Raw genomic sequence first — 23,516 nt, 5'->3', positions numbered from 1 at the left:
CTGAAAGGCCATCACCATTCGTGGTGCTTCTGTGGTTTACAGAGAGATATAGTTTCAATACACTTTGAAGTATATTGTGTAAGTTGTGTAAAATACATGCGGGTTTGCAGGTCAGAAAAACTATATGAATCAACTTTAGGTGGCAGCGTAAAAGTCTTATGCAAAATGTCTTCATGCATCCATAAGAACAATTACAATTATGAGTTAAACTTGCAAAAAAAGTCTGAAATAAGACAAAATTTTAAAATAGTTGTGGTTTGAGTATGCGAGTGGCCATTTCTTTTTGATGTCAGGAAATAACGGTTCAAAAGCATTTCTTGGAAAGAGACAACACAAAGCGTTTTGTAACTTTTGCACCAGTTTTTTCTTTGGAGGGGGAGGGCGGTGGTTGAGCAGTTTCAGAGATTAAATAGTTTCACTCTTAAGTTGCTATCACATGGGGTGCTATCTTGTCATGTATCCCCATGAATAAACGTTACATGGCTTTATAAGGGGGGAACTTAAGTGGGGAGCTTCGATCCTCCAATGCTACTTTCATGTACTCCTGTATTGATTTGTACATATGCAGAGCATGTGTGTGTATTATGTTGTTTGTGATTAACTGTGTCAGAACTGAGTATGTTACTTGCCATGAATCCACCATTTCAATGTATTTTGTTTTATAAATTACAAGAGGAACTGACTGATTGGGGAATTACGTTCTAGCACTGCCCCTAGGGGTTGGGAAATTATTAGCACACCTAATTATACCATAATTATACCATCCTGAGGTGAGAAAAGCACCTACGAAGCATAATTTCACTGATTCTGTAACCACTGTGGGTTTTAAATTCCAGTGATGCTAACGCACTGTTATTTCTTTTCAAGTCAAGATGCATTGACATGTAGGCTTATCTGGTATTTACATTTTATATGCTACAAATGCATATGAAGAAAAATTGCACACAAATCTATGGAACGTTTGTAGGAGAGTTATTTGTCAATGGCATCATGTCATAACACACCAATTAATCAGAAATGCTAACAAAATTTGAATCTGCATCATAATACTTCATAGTCTACAAAAGAGAACTAGGGCCACTAAAAAAACAAAAAAAAAAAAACTAATTCTAACTTTCATCAGAAGATGAAATAAAAAAATCTGAATTCTAATAGACAAGTTTGCTTTACATTAAGAAAAAAAAAATATTTCAATGCAATTGCAATGTTTTCAATGGCAAAAGCAAATGCTATTTTCTTTTCTTTCTTTTTTTTTTATAAAAAGTGAATACTTTATGTCCAACATAAAAGGGGCAGTTTTTTCAGTTTTCCTGAAATTATTTTAAACTAGTGCATCACCCTTTTGTTAAAGGATCTTACAAAAAATAGATACGGTTGTTTTGCCCCTTTTTAAAACAGACTACAAAACCTCAAAAAGCTGACATGCAGAAGACACCAGCATGACAGGAAATGAAGCTATAAAATCGGCTTTCGTGTGGGTTCATCAGGCAGTTGGACATGTCATGTCCACCACGAACCACAAACGAGTCTCACTCCATCAGGATGATGCACATGTGGATTGTTTTGATTTTTCTGGATCAAGGAAGTAAGTACTATTCACATTATTCGGATAAAATCTTGTCTTTGTTTTAATACAAAAACAGCATTTTAAGTTAATTTTTTCTCTAGAATATTTTGTTGTCCCATTTAAGTCTCGTTTATCTCGTTTATAGACAACACTTCTGCTGAAATGTTGTCACATGTACGGGGATAAATTTACATTGAAATTGGAACTGATGTTTTTATCTGATATTAATGGTAATTATTTTTGGATTATGCAGATTCACTGATTTCAGTGACCACAGGCCAACTAGGTGAACCAGTAACCTTTACTTGTTCGCTTTCTGATTCGGACTACAGTAACACTCGAGTAAAGTGGTATAAACAGACTAATGGAGATACTCTAAGATTGATAACAACCCTGATGAAGGCAACTACCCACCCACTATTTGAGAAAGGGTTTTCTCCCTCACGGTTTGCTGCAAACTATACCACATTCAAGAGCACGTTGACTATCCTCAAAACTTTTAAAGAAGATGAAGCCCTGTATCACTGTGCAGTATCTACCTGGAATACAGATGAGTGGTCTGGGACTTATTTGTCTTTGAAAGGTAATGCATTTTATAAGACTCATTTCATGCCTAAAAGAGGCAATTACTCAAACAATTTCTGAACTTATTTTTTCTCTCACATTTAGACATAAATACAAGACCATTAAACTACAGTGTTGTTCAGTGGCCAACAGTATCAGCCCCACTTCAGCCTGGGGACTCTGTTACCCTCCAGTGTTCAGTCCTACCTCATTCCCAGACTGGATCTTGTCCAAATGAACGCAGGGTGTCCTGGTTTGGAGTCAGAAAAGACACTTTCCGTGGAAGCATCATCTACACAGATCAAAATGCATCTTACAATTGTGACAAGAAACCTGACACATCATCAGATTCAAAAAGATGTGTTTATCACTTCTCAAAGAATGTCAACTCTGATGATAGTGGGACTTACTACTGTGCACTGGCCATGTGTGGGGAGATTATATTTGGAAATGGAACCAAACTTGAAATTGAAGTCAAAGGTAAGAATATGATTGTTAATAAACTAAAATTAATTTCTGTGGATTATAAATATTTATGTGTGTATTACATAATTGTTTTCAATCTCTGTTAAATAAAAGTAGTTTTTATGGGTTATATCTTTATGTGTAAGACGGCTACAGGTGGCCAAATTATGGCCTGCTTCTGATGTGTACTCTTGTGGCTGTAAGTGGGTTTGCCGTTGTTATTACCATTATCAGGACAAAAGGGGATTTCTGGAAAGGTAAGACAGCATACATTTTCACAACTAATTTTGGAAGCATTGTAATCAAGCTTTGGTATTTGTTTATTTTTTTTTATTTTATCTGTGAATTTTCCTCTTGTATTTTACAGTTGATAATTGTCTACAAGAAAAAGTTGAAAAGCAGAAACTAAAGGTAATATTTTCAAAAAACACATATTATTTACTGACATACATATGTCCATCATTTCCATGCTAAACGATAAGATTTGGGTTTCCGCTGATTTCCAATAATTCCCTGATTTGTCTCTTTTCAGTTTAGTTCAAATTTATTTAATCAAGAACAGCACATTAAACAATGTTGCAAACTAAAAACAGAGTAACCATCATTTTGTACATCGGTTTTCTAGCCACAGGCTAATATGCAAACCCAGTCCTTGGTTCGACCTTTTTTTAAAAGAGTGACATTTACTGTGGTGGCGCAGGGGGTTAGCACGCCAAACGTTTGGAGGCCTTAGTCCTCGACGCGGACCCCTGGTCCCGACGACCTTTGCCGCATGTCTTCCCCCCTATCTTTGCCCTCTTTCCTGTCTGCCTACCGTCACAAAAAATACAAGCCACTAGCGCCGCAAAAACTCTTCGGAGAAAAAAAACTGTGAAATTTAAATACATTTTTATTATTCACAGTCACATTATTAATACGATCACTACTAATGTGTGTTTCTTTAGTAGTTTCATTGGTTTTATGTCTGTCCGTCTGTTTTAAGCACTTTCGCTACTGGCTGTATAAAAAGTGTTCAGTAACCGATATGATGTATAGGTTATTGGTGTGAATTCTATAAAGTTGAATAAATGTCGTTATTTAAATCTGTCACTGAAATTATTATTATTATTAATTTTATTTTTTTTACAGAAAGAAGAGGACACACGTATTTACTCTACTGTTGTCTTTGGTATAATAAAAAATACAAGTCAAGAAGGAAAAGATGAAAAAGCAGTAAAGAGGGAGAAAATCTATGGTGCTCTAAAACCATAGCACAGAGTTAGCTTTTGAAATACTGATCTGTCCAGGCGAGCGGAGTTAGCTTTTGAAGTCAAACTGAATATTTTAAAAGACCCATTCTCATAAAACTGATGGAGGAGAATGTGCCAATTGTGAAAGCAAGAAAATGGATCAAATACTGATAACCCTGTTTCCTGTTTTGTCTTCCTGTTTTTTCCCTGTTTTAGAAAAGTGAAACCATAAAGAAGAAATCTTCTGCTCTCTGTCTGTTATCAAAGTTAAATAAAATTTGATCAAAGTTTTCATGTTCCTTGTTTTGTACAATGAATGAACCATATACACTAGGGTTATTATTTACACTGACTGATTGTATTAATAAATTTTTAATAAACAAAAGTCTGTTACTTCAAAAGATATTTGTAATTTATGTCCAGCTTTTTCAGACATTTTATCCAATGTATATAAAATGTCGGTTTTATCAATAAGTTCAGTGCATGAAGTCATAGGATCTGCGAAGGCCAGCATGATATCTTAGGTTCTTTCCCCAACTTCTCTATGGAGAAATAGAATATATTTGTTTTTATTTTCATCTGACAATATAAAACAATAATATAAAGATGTAAATGCATAAATGATTTTTTTAATTTAGTGTGTTATTGGTATGAGGAGCTTTAATAACAAATTATTTTTTTTTAAACACATCTAAGATGCAACTGATCTATTTTCAAATATTCCAATAATACCCAAAGGATTTTTAAAACATAAAACAGTTACCAGTGCAAGTTTTCATGCACAGTATTACCCATTTTGGGGATTGGCAACGTAATTACTATAATACGGGAAATAGGTAAAATACAATTGTTCACACAAACACATCAGCTGTCACTTCATAGTGCAAAACAAAGGATCTTTTTCAAATGTATGCCAAAGTAAGTATACATATTTTATATTTTACAGTAAAAAGCACAAATGGCTCCATTTTATTGTGAAGCCTTTATTGTGAACAATTTCTGTACGAAGACATTTTATATTTAATCATATAAGAAATGTTTGCAAAAAGCCTGGCATTTAAAAACTTACATGGTCAAATCTACAAAACTTTAAAACCAGCAAATGCACAATGTTAATTTGTTGTCAGTCATGCAAGCATGTTGTGTCCAAACTCTACACACACAAATCCTGCTCTAAGACATTTCATGCAGTGTGGGATGACCTCCTCTCACAGCTGAGTACACACACTCTGGTGGTGATTCTATCCTCCTCTTCACGCCTTTTGTCTTCTTTGTGGAGAAATTAAGAGCTACATAATTGGCTTCATCTCCACGAGTGCCCTGCAAACAATAATTTAATATTATTTATTATCAATATGCACATTTGGCTACAGGTACGTTTTCGAACTTTGTTAAGGCTATAAACAAGTTCATACCCTTAATTTGGGTATTGCCATTTTGTCTATTCCTACGTCTTTTGCGTTAGTTTTGCTACAACTGCTTTTCAACCAATCTAACACATAATTAAATTCATTTTACATTTTTTGGTTGTAATCCCTGTTTGGGCTTGATGACTTGAAATATCATCTGGATCTATCATAAAATCTAGACCACATTAATGCAAAAGTAAATGACTTGAATGTTATTTATTGAACTAATAAATTAATATTTTGTAGTAGCACACCATGGGTAAATTCTAGAAATTACTGATCTTTAACAGGAACAAAGGTTGATGCAAATCAACCCATTGTGGACAGCACTGTTTCATACCCAAAACCTTTAAATAACAAACAACCAGAACTATGAAGGTACAAAATGACAAACGCGTGCAAACCAATTTTTTGTACTTTCAATAATTCATTGTTTTTTATACCATCCCACTAGCTCACTATAAAGTTGACAATTATAATTCATCAGTAATATATAACTTCATTCTTGGGTAATTTGAAAATTACCCAACAATTATGCAGAAAATGTTAAATATTTTAATACAGCTGTAAATTTGACAAGCCAGCTCTACCAGACAGGGATGTCAGAATTCTGCTGAATCGGGAAAAATTACAATAAGTGTATTCTTTTTTAAATTTGGTGCAATGTGGCAACAAGAGACTTACTGTGTCTGTTGCCTGGTTCCTCGATGACTTGCATCGTCCAGATGGGTCTGTATCTGCCCCTGTCAACAAAAAGTAAAGCTGTCAGAAAGAGCTGAAATTAAAACTTAAACGTGCAAAATCAACCTTTTATTACTAAACTGCTATTTTAGTATTTATTGCAAAAGCAGAATTCTGTTTTTATAATAAGAGTACTAGTTTTAATACAAAAAATATATATATTTTACTTTTGTAATAAACTGAATGAATGGTGGTTTTTATATATGTATATTACATGTATATTTGCATGATTTTAGCTGCAACAATAGTTTTTTCCATATTTCTTTATTTAAAAATATATAAGAACCACACCTTAACAAGCAAAACAGAGGAATACATGCTGAAATCTACATGTAGTTACCATTCTTCTTTTACCATCGATCCTTGTCTGTCTGGACAAACAGAGAGATAGATACATAGATATAGAGAAAACTATTATTGTCCTTTCTTATATATGTGTATGTAAGTACAAGATTCAGCCGAAGCTATTTTGGACTGCTATAGTAGTCGCTGGCTTAGATTGTTGAATGACAAAACTAGATCTTAACATGTGCTATGAATGTGTCATGAACTGTTGTGGTGAAAGCGGTGAGGGAATCGCAGCAGACCCAGATGAGATGAATGATACAAGTTTAATGATGAAAATAGGCTTAAACAATTCCAAAAGTCCAAAAAACCTGGCAGCATAGTCGAGCGGAAGGCTAAGGCTCAGCACTGGTAGCAACAGGCTACATGCATGGACAAGACGCATTGACAAGGACCCGAAAGAGACGCTGAGACACAGGTGACATTAAATACACGGGAGGGTAATCACAGAAACGAGACACACCTGGGAAACAATCAAGGGGAAGACAGGACAACACGAAGACTCAGGGACACAGAAAACTCTAAATAAATACACAGAAAAACACAGATCCTGACAGAATGAATCATGAAATCCACATTGTGAAAGGGTTGCTAGATCTATATTTACAAGTAGATACATAACATATACATGAAACCTTGGCATATAAGCAATATATAAATGTGCAACAAAGGAAGAATGAATTTTCTAAATTAAAATGTACATCTGTTTTTTAGATGCAACAGATATGGTCTAAAATCCATCTTTTGCCAGGAAACAGGAAGGATCATAATTTATAAAACCCAGGAGAATTTATTTTAACAGGTAAATTTAGCCAAATTCAATGGATGTACATGTGCTGTCAAACATTGTTGCTTTTAATAGATTGCAGTACTAAAAGCCAATCTGTGTTATTCCATCAAATAAATAGTAGTTCATTTTCAGTTGCAAATTCAGTTACTAAGTCTATCATATTTGTAAATTCAAATATTTCCCTTCTCTAAAACTTTACAAATATTCTGCACACTTCACACTAAGTACCTGCTGATTTCCTATTCTTTTTTCATAGAGCAAATTAGAAACTCATGCTAAACCTGATCCACTACAGTTGCGTTTCTTAAAGGAAAAATAAATTGTTCAGCTATAACTGAGAGTCTTTGCATCGTTTCAAAAATATTACAGAACCTATTAAAATAGGAGAGAAGAAATTCATGCATAATTTATCATAGAGTGCTGAGTAAAAAACTTGAAATAGCATACGTTTTTATATGTTTGAATTTAAACAAAAAATAATTCATGATCTCATGTACCATTAACTTTGGAACAGTTGTACAGTTTATGTCAAACCTACCTTCACAATGTCCAACAACTCTTAGTTTTATGTAGACAATAAGAGCAACAATTAGAGTCACGCAGCACGCCAACAACACACTAAGTACAAGAACAGATGGACTGAAAGATAAACCTGAAAGAACAAAAAGTTAAAGAAGAGACCATTAGTTGTGTATGTATTAGTAATAATTACTGAGTACACCCTATCGGTTAAGTGTGAAATTATGAATTGAGTAAAAAAGTAAAATTGTGTATTTATCCCAGGTATTTGGGTTTTGATTGAAACCAGACAAAGCTATTTTAATTTGACCCAGCAGAAACATGACTGAGAAGAAAACAATTCAATTTAAAAAAAGTTTCAGCTCCTGATAATCTAAATAATCAAATTGTGTTTTTTTATTCAGATGAACTATATTAATTGTAAACACCAAAATGTTATATACTCTGTATTTATTTCAAATAAATTGATCATTTTCATAACACAACTTTTAGCTGTTTATTGACTATCAATAATTTGTACATAACATACATGTTATGTAGTCTCACTATAAAAACAGTACTTTTTAAAAATAAATAGAATTTATTTGACTTACTTGTTTCTACTTTAGTTCCTTCTCCAAACAGGATCTTCCCACATGTGACCACAGCACAGTAATACATTCCAGCATCTGAGGAGTTCTGTATAGTTTTTGACAGTCGGTAGTCACAGCTCCTTTGCTGAGCATCACAGCTGTTTTGGTTAGTATAAATAAAGCTTGAATGAGAGGCTCCGAATCCGACTCTGAACCAGTACACATTGTTTTTAGCTGGACATTGACTGGAGTTTACAGACGTCTTGGAGAGAAGAGAACAATGGAGATTAACTGTGTCCCCGTCTTGGACTGATGTTGTCTCTGGAGTTTGTCTGACATGAGTCAGTGTTCGACTGTCATGATCTAGGATGCAGTAAAAATAAATAGATTGTTAATAAAGACTATATTATGAAAATCTTGTCTGACCTCTTTGATCTCTTTGAATAACAACAGAGCTCACCGTTTACAGCCAAGTACATCCCTGCAGCAAAACTCTGAAAATAAGCAGTCCCACTTTGACAGAAATATGTTGCTTCATCCTCTTTACTGATATTCTTGATAGTAAGAGAGCACTGAGAATCCCCCGCTGTTAAATTAAAGCGACTGTTGTTAAATTGTTCATCCAGTTTTTTTTCTGTCAAGCTTCCTGTGGCAACTGTCTGGAGCATATGTCCAAGCGGCTGCTTGTACCAGTAGAAGAATTTGCGCTCCGTCTTTGTAACTGGACAATGCAGAGAAACATTCCCACCAACGTCAACCAGTTTCAAAGAGATCTGATGAGAAATTTCATCAGTTTGACTAAGGGCTGGAAAAAAAATGGAGATGATTAAAAATTAAAAATTAAAAAGCCCATTGCATAACTTTACAAAGCTGTACTGAAACAAAACTTCTCTTAATTTGTGATCTAATAAATGTGAAAATACTGAATAAAGGTGGTACTTACAAGCCATAGAGAGAAAAAACAGAGCAGATAGTTTTTTGGCCATTGTGTTGAATGAAAAGAAAAACAACAAACGTACAAAAAAACACCAGTCTAACACTACCGATCCCTTCCTCAGTAAATGAAGGTTTAGCCTTATGATCTTCAAGGTGTCAAAGAACAAATAGTTCTGATTGGCTAAAATGGTAAAAGTGCACTCCCTTCAAAAACAAGCCAATCTATGATTGAAATAAACAAACAAAGGTGAATACATTTTCAGAAATTATGAATGTCTTAATTTTGATATAAAACAAAAAGACAAATAAAGGCACTACCCGAATTTTCATAGGTAATTATTTTAAATAGATATAGAGGTTTACACTGAAAATACACCTCTTTCTCTCTCTCTCTTTATATATAAAGAGAGAGATTACTATACTATTACTAATATATATATATATATATATATATATATATATATATATATATATAAAAGTAATAGTGGAGGTTGTTTTGGTATTGATTTTAAAAGCTTGAAAGGAGAATGTGACTCGCATGTAAAACGGGACAAAAACGTTGATTCTTTTCTAAAGTAGTTAACGTCCATTACAGCTAATTTTTTGTTCCAGTTGTTGCCTTCACAGCATCATCTGGAGAGATGATGCTGACAGTTGGTCAAATGAACAAAACTGGTGGCCATTTTGTGAAAAATAAACTTCACACCTGTAAGATGATTAACTCTGCGATTGGACCGTGATGAGAGTCAGCATATGGTTTTCCAACTCCTGCATTTACAGTATATACAGTGTTTGATCATAACATTCTGATATTGGTTGATACTGTGTTAAAACTAGTTCAGATCATATTAGATAAACCAGAACACAAATCAAGGCAAATATGACACATGAGATTCCTCAAGGCTCCATTTTGGGCTACTCTTATTCAGTATTTTTGTGATCCCACTACTTTAGAACATTGAGTATCACATCATCGAACACAACACGTATATTGATGATCAGTAGTGATTTTCAATCATAGCACATGCATGATTCATTTGCAATGTGGATGCAGTGCGGAATAGTTCTCTGACCTTAGGAAGTATACTGCAGAACAACTGTGAGACTGACTACAGTGCTTAGTGCAGGGGCTCAAACCAGCACTTTCTGCTCACTCAAGACAGTTGGTACAGAGCAATTGGTGCTTTCACAAGTCTTAATTAACAGAGCAAAGTTACTAATTTCTTTTTCTGAAAATAAAATAGTGGAAAAAAAAGAAAAAAGTTGTTAATGGAGACTGAAACGTTGCTAACTATAGCAACAAAGTAGATTAGCTGGCAACATTGTTTTCCCCCATCTTGACCACACCTTCACTGCTCATCCACACACTTGTCCCAAAGTGTCTATTCACTTTGGTGAAAGTCAATGTTATGTTATGTTATTACATTGGATTTAGTTTAATTTTAATCATATGAAAGATACTGTTTTCTATTAAAATAAACTTACCATACTCACAGAAGCGAGAGCTTTAAAACAAACATCTGCATCCTTTATAAGTTTCACCCTCTGGAGAGGAGCAGATGTTGGTCAAATGTAAATAAATGAAGATGGTAATTCAGTCAGTTTTACTTCTACAGTATGGTGGAGTGATGGTGTAGCTTTGAGAAAAAACAGGGCAACATAATTTAATATACAATACAGTGGAACAGCTGTATGGTGTCATAATAGGTAGAAGTGTTCATTGAACATTGTGATTTTTTTTATGTTTTTTGTGTGTGTAATTTTCAAGGTGTTTCATGGTGCTAGAAATTGTTCAGGAGAAACAAATGTTAACCTGAATGTCACAAAAGGAAAATAAAAACTGAGTTCGTCACAGACTCTTCTTTAATGTTTAATGTCAAAGGCCAATAATAATAATAATAATAATACATCCAACTTATATAGCCATTTTACAACACTCAAAGACGCTTTACCAGAAAAGGAAAAACAGACAGTTCATAAATTGTTTGACCAACAGGGGCCACTCAGTCTATGTTTAAGACATTGGGTTTAAAGCACAAGATGATCCAGTAGGCAGAAAGTACAGCAGAAGGAAAACAAGATGGCTGTTCCAGGGTACATTTTCATTTACACACCATAGAACTAAAGTCTATTACCTTACTTCTAATGTACACAATGTATATAACAAGGTCCTAATAATATGTGAGGGAATTTGTAAAACTAGCTCATGTGCTTTTATGGAGTAACAAATATTTACGTTGAACTGGTTGCAGAGATATTTGTCAATTTCATGTCAATTATAAACCACAACCTGTTGTGGTGTGAAAGGCTTTACATATTTTGTAGTTTAAAAATGCTTGATTATGTATATACCATGTTTGAACCACTGTTCGTATTGTGAATTAAGAAACCGATGAGCTAGAACTGGTGCTACTAGAAATGTACCTAATATGTACCCCATTTTAATCAGTATTACATGTATTCCACCACTGCAACATAAAAGTAGTATTAACAAATATTTAATCACAGTGTATAAACAGCATGTATAATATTATATAAATATTTACAAAAAAACTTCACATAAATGCCTTTTCACCCCTTTTTGCTTGTTAAAAATGATGTAATAATTCTGGAAAAAAATAAAAACACAGATAATTCTATGAAAAGAAATTGTACATTATTAGGTAAGATTATAGAAAGAAAAATTATACAGTGGAGAGTCAGTCTCATGTCTAAAAATAACATCTTGCAACATTTAGAGCAGAAAGTTTCTGTTGTCTTCTTTACAAAACTGAACACAAAGAAAGCTTTCAAGAAATGTTTTGAGTATTTTATACACTTAGAAGAACAGATATTCTCTTCTCAAAAATTAAAGTCAGTTGATAGAAGATTGCCCCATTTCTTCCTTCTTGCAGTGCAGAAAAACTTAGTCAGCAGATTCCTATTTGGATCCTTAAAAAAAATTGTTTCAAGAAATATCAGAACTGGAGACCAAATAATATGGGATGTACAGTATTTCATATGGCTGAGTTTTCAAAATATAGCAAAAAAGAACTGCAAGTTTTGTGTAAGAAAATTAATACACTTGAGTATTAATTTGCTCAAGTGTAGTAACAAGCATGTTCACAAGAGTGAACATGCTTGTTACTACATGTCGTGTTAGTTAATCAAATTATTAAAAACAGAAAAGTAGAAATATTCTAAATTGATGTAAACTCAACTGTTTCTTTATTTTTTATTTTTTTGTTAATTCTCAAAGAATTGAGCAGGTGTTTTGTGATATTCTACCAGCAAAAGGTTTTGTAAAAAACTTTAACAGTTTAGAAACAAAAGTATAATCTTACCTTCAATCTCTGGAGAATATAAGAATTGAAATCACAATCACACAAAGACCCAACAGCAAAGCCAAGACAATTAGAACAGATGCCAAAGGTTTACCTTGCAAAAGAGATAAATAAATACATTATTAAATAAATAAGTACATATCAGATGTTATTTGTTAAGCTTTAATTCAATTATTAAATGTGTTTCTGACAAGCAAATTTACTTGAATAAGGAATTGTTAATAAATGCATATTTGGTCAAATAAACAGATTTTAATACTAAGATTACGCTAACTATTAATCTATAAAAATCTAAAAATAAAATGGTGTGTGATTCTACTTTTGTCCCCAAGAAAGAACATAAGTAAAAGTGTAAATTTATCAGCTCTGAGTAGGGAAATGTACAGAACGACCTTGAAGTTATGATGTCACACAGATGTTGGTACTTCACATCACAGGATTTAAACTGATGATGAAATGTTGTATAAAAAAAACATTTTTTTTCAAAAGCAAAAAAACTATTTTAATATTAGTTTATCTTGGTTCGCACACTGACAGCTCTCAGTCTTCAGCCCGACCCGATATCTAGAACAGAATGAAACTGTAAGAAAAAAACAAAGTTAGTGTTTCAAAGTGCATCTAATTTTTTATACATACTTGTTTCTACTTTAGTTCCTTCTCCAAACAAGATCTTTCCACATGTGACCACAGCACAGTAATATATCCCAGTGTCTGAGGAGTCCTGTATAGTTTTGGACAGCTGGGAGACACAGCTTCTATTACTACTCCTGTTCTTCTGGGTGTAAATAAAATTCAGATGTGATTCTCCAAATCCAGCTCTGAACCAGTACACATTGTAATCAGATAGATTATGACTGGTGTTGTCTCTACTGCTGGAGAGAAGAGAACAGTGGAGATTAACTGTGTCCCCCTCCTGGACTGATGTCGTTTCTGGAGTTTGTCTGACATGAGTCAGTGTTTGACTTTTGCAATCTAAAATGTAATTAAAATAAAAAAAACAAACTGTTAGACTATTACATGGAAATCTTGTCTGACCTAAAATTAGATGTTTGTTATAACATAACAGAGCTTACCGTTTACGGCCAAATATATTCCCGTAGAAAATCTCTGAAAATAAGCAGTCCCACTTTGACAGAAATATGTTGCTTCATCCTCTTTAATGATATCCTTGATAATAAGAGAGTATTGAGAATCTCCTGCCGTAAATTTAAAGCGATTGTCAGGAAATTGTTCACTCAGTTCCTGTTTGTCTAAAACTGATGTAGCAACTGTCTGGAGCATATGTCCAAGCGGCTGCTTGTACCAGTAGAAGAAGTTGCCATCCTTGTTAGAACCTGGACAACGCAGAGTAACATTCCCGCCAACTTCAACCACTTTCAAAGGGATCTTATGAGGAACCTCATTAGTTTGAGTCAGAGCTAAAAAGAGAGGTAAATGTTAAATATTAGCCATACATGAGACACTGTACTGTACAGAGAAGCTCTTTAATTTATTAAAATATTTTATGTAAAGCTGTATACTTACATGCTGCTGTCAGAAGAATCAAAGCAGTGAGTTTTCTAATCATTGTGACAAAATGCATTTTGCAGAACTGACAACTTGCTACTCAAATGAAGGTTTACTCAAAATATCTTCAGTCTGTAGAGTGAACACTGTTGTGATTGGCTGAAAAGTGGAGAGTGCACTCCCTCTAATGTTACAGCCTATATGGGCTGCTCAAACATCCCTTAATGATCAGCGTTATAATCCTCTTTATTCAAATATCAATTGAATATAGTGGCTGATAATGTTTTTATGTGAAGGTTTAGTTTTTAATTGTGACAATTTCTCAACACGATGTGGTTTTTATGTCTAAAAAAACTGAAAGATGAATTGATTCAATTGTAAAGTGATAGCATGTAGTATTTAGATAATTTAATACTGAAAAGAAGATTGATTTATCCCTACATTGAACACTGAAAGGGAACCTTGTAAATTTTTAAGTTAAATATAAAGTTTAACCAAAGATTAAAGAGGTTCAGGAAAAGATCCATCATGGGATTGTTGGGTTCAGACTTGAGAGAACTTGAAAACTTTTATTCGATTTGAAATGTTGGCAGAGGAATTGGGTTGAGCAGAAAGTGAAAAGGGAAAAGGTTTGCTAGGCTAGGAGCTTCTAAGTTTGTATTTTTGTTTTGTGTTTGGAGGGTTCTTCCAGATACACAGCTCAATGAAGCGCTTGGCGACAGAATTGGGCAAGAAGAGCAAAGGAAATGGACCATTGGGTTTATCTTAAAACATATGAGTGAATATGGAGAAATCCTGAGGGTCAGTCACTGGGTAATATCATGTAGTATAATTAGAGAATAATTCTGAGGTCATTCTCAAATATCATAAAGAAATCTAATTTCACATGGGGTTGGTTGGTTGGCTGGATGGATGGATAGAAACATGCAATGTTTTCACAGTGAATCATTGAACAATGTGAAATCTTTATTGTGAACAATTTTTATACACAGTTACTTTTTATACCATCATCCAATTCTATGAGAAGAAGTTTGAAAAAAGCATGGTTTAAAACATTTTAGTAGTAAAATTTGCAGAGCTGCAAAACCAACAAATACACAATGTTAATTTGTTGTCAGTCATGCAAGCATGTTGTCTCCAAACTCTACACACACAAGTCCTGCTCTAAGACATTTCATGCAGTGTGGGATGACCTCCTCTCACAGCTGAGTACACACATTCTGGTGGTGATTCTGTTCTCTTCTTTACACCTTTTGTCTTCCTTGTAGAGAAATTAAGAGCTACATAATTGACTTCATCTCCACGAGCGCCCTGCAAATAATTATTTTGCATTACTGACTGTAATAAAGCACATTATTAATGTCATGTTCGAGCTTCGCCAATTGATATCCCCATTTTGAGTATTGCCATTTTGTCCCATCCTGCTTCCACTTTGTTACTTCACATAAAGCATTTCAAAATGTATCGTCACACCATGGAGTGACGCATTTTTGGTGTGGTTAAGTATGTTGTTGAATTGTGGTGATAGTGTATCAGACATATACTTTAATATAATTTTACCATAACTGAAATATGCAACTCATTCTGATTTATTTTAGTTCTGATCCATGTTTGGGCCAGATGACTTGAAATACCATCATCCGATTTTATGAGAAAAAGTCCGTAATGTCTATATCACATTAAAGCAGCAGTGAATGACCTAGATGTTACTTATTGAACTAATAGTGCAAATTTTGTATTGGCAGACCATGGGTATATTATATAAATAACTGATTCTTGATCAATACAAATCACATGATAGAGAACAATGTTTTATACCTAAAAACATCAGGTAAGAAACAGACAAAACAATAAAGGTACAAAATGGCAAAGGTGTGCAATAACCAATATCCTGTAGTTCCAGTAACCCAAAGTTTTGTTTTATAATACCGTCACACTTGCTCATGATGAAGTTTATAATTAAAATTAATCAGCAATACCTTCACTGTAGTAATACCATTCTCCCTAATGGTATTACAACCTAATACCATTAGGTAGAAAGTCTGAATTGTCTTGAAAATTTACAATAAGTATATTCGTCTTTAAATTTGACGCATTGTGGCAATCAGACTTACTGTGTCACTTGGTTGGTTTCCCAATGTCTTCTGTCGTCCAGACAGACCTGTATTTGCCCCTGTCAACAGAAATAAATCTGTCAGAATGAGCCAAGATTAAAACTAAGATTCACTAGAATTTATCGCATCATGTTCTGTGAATGTACAAGTGAATGTTTTTTATTTTCTTTTTGGCTTTGTACAATTTTATCTGTAGCAAATCACTTTTTCAGTTTTCCAATTTATCTTATTCTGTTTATTTAAAAAAAGATATATAAGAGATATATAACATATACAGGCACACACTCACACACACACACACATGCATAAATATGAAACAGGAAGGTTCATAATTAAAACCCGGATCTATCTAGCAAAACGCAATATATGCGCACATGCTGTCAAACATTGCTGCCCTCAACAGTAGACTACAGTACTAAACTTTGGTATTCTACCACAAAGAAAATAGGTTGCAAATTTAGTTGCAAAGCCTATCAGATTTCTAAATATAAATATTTCCCTTCTCTAAACCTTCAGAGTATTCTGAAATTACCTAAAACTAATGCAGCTGTTAATTTTCCGATCAAGGTTTTATCAAAGAGAGAATCAGGTCAGGCTAAATCACATCCACTACAGCTAGGAAAAAAAACTTTCAGCTTTAACTATCAAATAGAAAATTTATATTGTATCAAAATGATTGCACAAGTTAATAAAATAGGAGAAAATAAATTAATACATATGTTTTACTGACTAGGCACTTGAAATAGTTCTAATAGTATACATTTGAATATGCTTAAATTTAAACAAACCTTAATACCCTGATAGAAATAACTCAAAATGTCATGTATCTTTGTTATTGGAAGAGTTCTGTATATGACAAACCTACCTTCCAAATGTCCAAAAACTTTTTGTTTTATGTAGACAATAAGAGAAATAATTAGCGTCACACAGCACGCCAACAGCACACTAAGTACAAGAACAGCTGGATTGAATTGTGAACCTGAAGGAGCAAAAAAGACAAAGAAGAGACTTTTAATACTCTATGTATTAGTAATAATTACACTGAGTTTTTTCAAGCACTCTGAGATCAAATGGTTAATGTTCAGTTAACTAAGTCGAGCAAATTAAGTTGGACTTAAATATATCATATCAGAGAGGTATGAAGTCTTTAGTACATAAGAGTAAAAAAGGGGAATTGTTTGTCCTGAGCATTTTGCTTTTACTTTCAACCAAGAAAAGAAATTCTAATATTACAATATGCAAGAAAAAGCATACTGCAGGAAACAAATTTTGTCAGACATTGTCAGACGTTGTCAGTTGTCTTCATCAGATAATCTAAATAATCAACTTTTCCTTTTCAGTTGAAATATCTGAAAATCGGGAAGGAAACCTGATACCTACTGCATAATCTTTCAAAGAAATTAGGTATTTCTAAATCATACTCAAATTTGTACTATTTATTAACAATTTCAGCATTTAGCAGTTAAGATACTTCTTTGGACGTTACCTCAAAATGCATATGATTGATCATACGTACTCATCTCTACTTTAGTTCCTTCTCCAAACAAGATCTTTCCACATGTGACCACAGCACAGTAATATATCCCAGTATCTGAGGAGTCCTGTATAGTTTTGGACAGCTGGGAGACACAGCTTCTATTACTACTCCTGTTCTTCTGGGTGTAAATAAAATTTAGATGTGATTCTCCAAATCCAGCTCTGAACCAGTACACATTGTAATCAGATAGATTATGACTGGTGTTGTCTCTACTGCTGGAGAGAAGAGAACAGTGGAGATTAACTGTGTCCCCCTATTGGACTGATGTCGTTTCTGGAGTTTGTCTGACATGAGTCAGTGTTTGACTTTTGCCATCTAAAATGTAATAAAAAAAAATAAAAATAAAAAAACTGTTAGACTATTACATGGAAATCTTGTCTGACCTAAAATTAGATGTTTGTTATAACATAACAGAGCTTACCGTTTACGGCCAAATATATTCCCGTAGAAAATCTCTGAAAATAAGCAGTCCCACTTTGACAGAAATATGTTGCTTCATCCTCTTTAATGATATCCTTGATAATAAGAGAGTATTGAGAGTCTCCTGCCGTAAATTTAAAGCGATTGTCAGGAAATTGTTCACTCAGTTCCTGTTTGTCTAAAACTGATGTAGCAACTGTCTGGAGCATATGTCCAAGCGGCTGCTTGTACCAGTAGAAGAAGTTGCCATCCTTGTTAGAACCTGGACAACGCAGAGTAACATTCCCGCCAACTTCAACCACTTTCAAAGGGATCTTATGAGGAACCTCATTAGTTTGAGTCAGAGCTAAAAAGAGAGGTAAATGTTAAATATTAGCCATACATGAGACACTGTACTGTACAGAGAAGCTCTTTAATTTATTAAAATATTTTATGTAAAGCTGTATACTTACATGCTGCTGTCAGAAGAATCAAAGCAGTGAGTTTTCTAATCATTGTGACAAAATGCATTTTGCAGAACTGACAACTTGCTACTCAAATGAAGGTTTACTCAAAATATCTTCAGTCTGTAGAGTGAACACTGTTGTGATTGGCTGAAAAGTGGAGAGTGCACTCCCTCTAATGTTACAGCCTATATGGGCTGCTCAAACATCCCTTAATGATCAGCGTTATAATCCTCTTTATTCAAATATCAATTGAATATAGTGGCTGATAATGTTTTTATGTGAAGGTTTAGTTTTTAATTGTGACAATTTCTCAACACGATGTGGTTTTTATGTCTAAAAAAACTGAAAGATGAATTGATTCAATTGTAAAGTGATAGCATGTAGTATTTAGATAATTTAATACTGAAAAGAAGATTGATTTATCCCTACATTGAACACTGAAAGGGAACCTTGTAAATTTTTAAGTTAAATATAAAGTTTAACCAAAGATTAAAGAGGTTCAGGAAAAGATCCATCATGGGATTGTTGGGTTCAGACTTGAGAGAACTTGAAAACTTTTATTCGATTTGAAATGTTGGCAGAGGAATTGGGTTGAGCAGAAAGTGAAAAGGGAAAAGGTTTGCTAGGCTAGGAGCTTCTAAGTTTGTATTTTTGTTTTGTGTTTGGAGGGTTCTTCCAGATACACAGCTCAATGAAGCGCTTGGCGACAGAATTGGGCAAGAAGAGCAAAGGAAATGGACCATTGGGTTTATCTTAAAACATATGAGTGAATATGGAGAAATCCTGAGGGTCAGTCACTGGGTAATATCATGTAGTATAATTAGAGAATAATTCTGAGGTCATTCTCAAATATCATAAAGAAATCTAATTTCACATGGGGTTGGTTGGTTGGCTGGATGGATGGATAGAAACATGCAATGTTTTCACAGTGAATCATTGAACAATGTGAAATCTTTATTGTGAACAATTTTTATACACAGTTACTTTTTATACCATCATCCAATTCTATGAGAAGAAGTTTGAAAAAAGCATGGTTTAAAACATTTTAGTAGTAAAATTTGCAGAGCTGCAAAACCAACAAATACACAATGTTAATTTGTTGTCAGTCATGCAAGCATGTTGTCTCCAAACTCTACACACACAAGTCCTGCTCTAAGACATTTCATGCAGTGTGGGATGACCTCCTCTCACAGCTGAGTACACACATTCTGGTGGTGATTCTGTTCTCTTCTTTACACCTTTTGTCTTCCTTGTAGAGAAATTAAGAGCTACATAATTGACTTCATCTCCACGAGCGCCCTGCAAATAATTATTTTGCATTACTGACTGTAATAAAGCACATTATTAATGTCATGTTCGAGCTTCGCCAATTGATATCCCCATTTTGAGTATTGCCATTTTGTCCCATCCTGCTTCCACTTTGTTACTTCACATAAAGCATTTCAAAATGTATCGTCACACCATGGAGTGACGCATTTTTGGTGTGGTTAAGTATGTTGTTGAATTGTGGTGATAGTGTATCAGACATATACTTTAATATAATTTTACCATAACTGAAATATGCAACTCATTCTGATTTATTTTAGTTCTGATCCATGTTTGGGCCAGATGACTTGAAATACCATCATCCGATTTTATGAGAAAAAGTCCGTAATGTCTATATCACATTAAAGCAGCAGTGAATGACCTAGATGTTACTTATTGAACTAATAGTGCAAATTTTGTATTGGCAGACCATGGGTATATTATATAAATAACTGATTCTTGATCAATACAAATCACATGATAGAGAACAATGTTTTATACCTAAAAACATCAGGTAAGAAACAGACAAAACAATAAAGGTACAAAATGGCAAAGGTGTGCAATAACCAATATCCTGTAGTTCCAGTAACCCAAAGTTTTGTTTTATAATACCGTCACACTTGCTCATGATGAAGTTTATAATTAAAATTAATCAGCAATACCTTCACTGTAGTAATACCATTCTCCCTAATGGTATTACAACCTAATACCATTAGGTAGAAAGTCTGAATTGTCTTGAAAATTTACAATAAGTATATTCGTCTTTAAATTTGACGCATTGTGGCAATCAGACTTACTGTGTCACTTGGTTGGTTTCCCAATGTCTTCTGTCGTCCAGACAGACCTGTATTTGCCCCTGTCAACAGAAATAAATCTGTCAGAATGAGCCAAGATTAAAACTAAGATTCACTAGAATTTATCGCATCATGTTCTGTGAATGTACAAGTGAATGTTTTTTATTTTCTTTTTGGCTTTGTACAATTTTATCTGTAGCAAATCACTTTTTCAGTTTTCCAATTTATCTTATTCTGTTTATTTAAAAAAAGATATATAAGAGATATATAACATATACAGGCACACACTCACACACACACACACATGCATAAATATGAAACAGGAAGGTTCATAATTAAAACCCGGATCTATCTAGCAAAACGCAATATATGCGCACATGCTGTCAAACATTGCTGCCCTCAACAGTAGACTACAGTACTAAACTTTGGTATTCTACCACAAAGAAAATAGGTTGCAAATTTAGTTGCAAAGCCTATCAGATTTCTAAATATAAATATTTCCCTTCTCTAAACCTTCAGAGTATTCTGAAATTACCTAAAACTAATGCAGCTGTTAATTTTCCGATCAAGGTTTTATCAAAGAGAGAATCAGGTCAGGCTAAATCACATCCACTACAGCTAGGAAAAAAAACTTTCAGCTTTAACTATCAAATAGAAAATTTATATTGTATCAAAATGATTGCACAAGTTAATAAAATAGGAGAAAATAAATTAATACATATGTTTTACTGACTAGGCACTTGAAATAGTTCTAATAGTATACATTTGAATATGCTTAAATTTAAACAAACCTTAATACCCTGATAGAAATAACTCAAAATGTCATGTATCTTTGTTATTGGAAGAGTTCTGTATATGACAAACCTACCTTCCAAATGTCCAAAAACTTTTTGTTTTATGTAGACAATAAGAGAAATAATTAGCGTCACACAGCACGCCAACAGCACACTAAGTACAAGAACAGCTGGATTGAATTGTGAACCTGAAGGAGCAAAAAAGACAAAGAAGAGACTTTTAATACTCTATGTATTAGTAATAATTACACTGAGTTTTTTCAAGCACTCTGAGATCAAATGGTTAATGTTCAGTTAACTAAGTCGAGCAAATTAAGTTGGACTTAAATATATCATATCAGAGAGGTATGAAGTCTTTAGTACATAAGAGTAAAAAAGGGGAATTGTTTGTCCTGAGCATTTTGCTTTTACTTTCAACCAAGAAAAGAAATTCTAATATTACAATATGCAAGAAAAAGCATACTGCAGGAAACAAATTTTGTCAGACATTGTCAGACGTTGTCAGTTGTCTTCATCAGATAATCTAAATAATCAACTTTTCCTTTTCAGTTGAAATATCTGAAAATCGGGAAGGAAACCTGATACCTACTGCATAATCTTTCAAAGAAATTAGGTATTTCTAAATCATACTCAAATTTGTACTATTTATTAACAATTTCAGCATTTAGCAGTTAAGATACTTCTTTGGACGTTACCTCAAAATGCATATGATTGATCATACGTACTCATCTCTACTTTAGTTCCTTCTCCAAACAAGATCTTTCCACATGTGACCACAGCACAGTAATATATCCCAGTATCTGAGGAGTCCTGTATAGTTTTGGACAGCTGGGAGACACAGCTTCTATTACTACTCCTGTTCTTCTGGGTGTAAATAAAATTTAGATGTGATTCTCCAAATCCAGCTCTGAACCAGTACACATTGTAATCAGATAGATTATGACTGGTGTTGTCTCTACTGCTGGAGAGAAGAGAACAGTGGAGATTAACTGTGTCCCCCTCCTGGACTGATGTCGTTTCTGGAGTTTGTCTGACATGAGTCAGTGTTTGACTTTTGCCATCTAAAATGTAATAAAAAAAAATAAAAATAAAAAAACTGTTAGACTATTACATGGAAATCTTGTCTGACCTAAAATTAGATGTTTGTTATAACATAACAGAGCTTACCGTTTACGGCCAAGTATATTCCCGTAGAAAATCTCTGAAAATAAGCAGTCCCACTTTGACAGAAATATGTTGCTTCATCCTCTTTAATGATATCCTTGATAATAAGAGAGTATTGAGAGTCTCCTGCCGTAAATTTAAAGCGATTGTCAGGAAATTGTTCACTCAGTTCCTGTTTGTCTAAAACTGATGTAGCAACTGTCTGGAGCATATGTCCAAGCGGCTGCTTGTACCAGTAGAAGAAGTTGCCATCCTTGTTAGAACCTGGACAACGCAGAGTAACATTCCCGCCAACTTCAACCACTTTCAAAGGGATCTTATGAGGAACCTCATTAGTTTGAGTCAGAGCTAAAAAGAGAGGTAAATGTTAAATATTAGCCATACATGAGACACTGTACTGTACAGAGAAGCTCTTTAATTTATTAAAATATTTTATGTAAAGCTGTATACTTACATGCTGCTGTCAGAAGAATCAAAGCAGTGAGTTTTCTAATCATTGTGACAAAATGCATTTTGCAGAACTGACAACTTGCTACTCAAATGAAGGTTTACTCAAAATATCTTCAGTCTGTAGAGTGAACACTGTTGTGATTGGCTGAAAAGTGGAGAGTGCACTCCCTCTAATGTTACAGCCTATATGGGCTGCTCAAACATCCCTTAATGATCAGCGTTATAATCCTCTTTATTCAAATATCAATTGAATATAGTGGCTGATAATGTTTTTATGTGAAGGTTTAGTTTTTAATTGTGACAATTTCTCAACACGATGTGGTTTTTATGTCTAAAAAAACTGAAAGATGAATTGATTCAATTGTAAAGTGATAGCATGTAGTATTTAGATAATTTAATACTGAAAAGAAGATTGATTTATCCCTACATTGAACACTGAAAGGGAACCTTGTAAATTTTTAAGTTAAATATAAAGTTTAACCAAAGATTAAAGAGGTTCAGGAAAAGATCCATCATGGGATTGTTG

The 23,516-nt window shown here is 33.8% G+C and overlaps 4 protein-coding genes across 5 annotated transcripts; 1 reads left to right on the top strand and 3 right to left on the bottom strand.

The window, feature by feature from the left end:
* Window positions 1-1,463: 1,463 nt before the first annotated feature.
* LOC114138672 (uncharacterized) lies at window positions 1,464-4,115 on the top strand. Its single transcript, XM_028008057.1, has 6 exons — window positions 1,464-1,585; window positions 1,821-2,150; window positions 2,237-2,611; window positions 2,743-2,853; window positions 2,964-3,007; window positions 3,725-4,115. Exons 1-6 carry the CDS (start codon window positions 1,498-1,500, stop codon window positions 3,845-3,847), a joined length of 1,071 nt encoding a protein of 356 aa, XP_027863858.1. The 5' UTR covers window positions 1,464-1,497; the 3' UTR covers window positions 3,848-4,115.
* A 118-nt stretch (window positions 4,116-4,233) lies between these two features.
* LOC114138673 (uncharacterized) lies at window positions 4,234-9,175 on the bottom strand. 2 transcript variants are annotated; one of them, XM_028008058.1, is made up of 6 exons: window positions 9,145-9,175; window positions 8,662-9,006; window positions 8,223-8,564; window positions 7,649-7,762; window positions 5,919-5,977; window positions 4,234-5,145 (listed from the first exon to the last, which is right to left on the bottom strand). In XM_028008058.1, exons 1-6 carry the CDS (start codon window positions 9,149-9,151, stop codon window positions 4,999-5,001), a joined length of 1,014 nt encoding a protein of 337 aa, XP_027863859.1. In that variant the 5' UTR covers window positions 9,152-9,175; the 3' UTR covers window positions 4,234-4,998. The 2 variants fall into 2 exon arrangements, with proteins under 2 accessions (XP_027863859.1, XP_027863860.1); XM_028008059.1 differs by lacking the exon at window positions 7,649-7,762.
* Window positions 9,176-10,993: 1,818 nt separating this feature from the next.
* LOC114138680 (uncharacterized) lies at window positions 10,994-17,864 on the bottom strand. The gene is made up of 8 exons (XM_028008066.1): window positions 17,597-17,864; window positions 16,946-17,059; window positions 16,081-16,139; window positions 13,985-15,277; window positions 13,534-13,878; window positions 13,097-13,432; window positions 12,461-12,554; window positions 10,994-12,068 (listed from the first exon to the last, which is right to left on the bottom strand). Exons 4-7 carry the CDS (start codon window positions 14,040-14,042, stop codon window positions 12,463-12,465), a joined length of 831 nt encoding a protein of 276 aa, XP_027863867.1. The 5' UTR covers window positions 14,043-15,277; window positions 16,081-16,139; window positions 16,946-17,059; window positions 17,597-17,864; the 3' UTR covers window positions 10,994-12,068; window positions 12,461-12,462.
* Window positions 17,865-19,418: 1,554 nt separating this feature from the next.
* LOC114139643 (uncharacterized) lies at window positions 19,419-22,825 on the bottom strand. The gene is made up of 6 exons (XM_028009684.1): window positions 22,774-22,825; window positions 22,544-22,666; window positions 22,102-22,437; window positions 21,451-21,564; window positions 20,586-20,644; window positions 19,419-19,782 (listed from the first exon to the last, which is right to left on the bottom strand). Exons 1-6 carry the CDS (start codon window positions 22,823-22,825, stop codon window positions 19,636-19,638), a joined length of 831 nt encoding a protein of 276 aa, XP_027865485.1. The 3' UTR covers window positions 19,419-19,635.
* Window positions 22,826-23,516: the final 691 nt, after the last annotated feature.

This window comes from Xiphophorus couchianus, chromosome 23 (genome assembly GCF_001444195.1).
Source record: "Xiphophorus couchianus chromosome 23, X_couchianus-1.0, whole genome shotgun sequence".
NCBI lineage: Eukaryota > Metazoa > Chordata > Actinopteri > Cyprinodontiformes > Poeciliidae > Xiphophorus > Xiphophorus couchianus.
The sequence above is the reverse complement of the archived record's forward strand: the minus strand, read 5'-3'. Positions and strand labels throughout refer to the sequence as shown.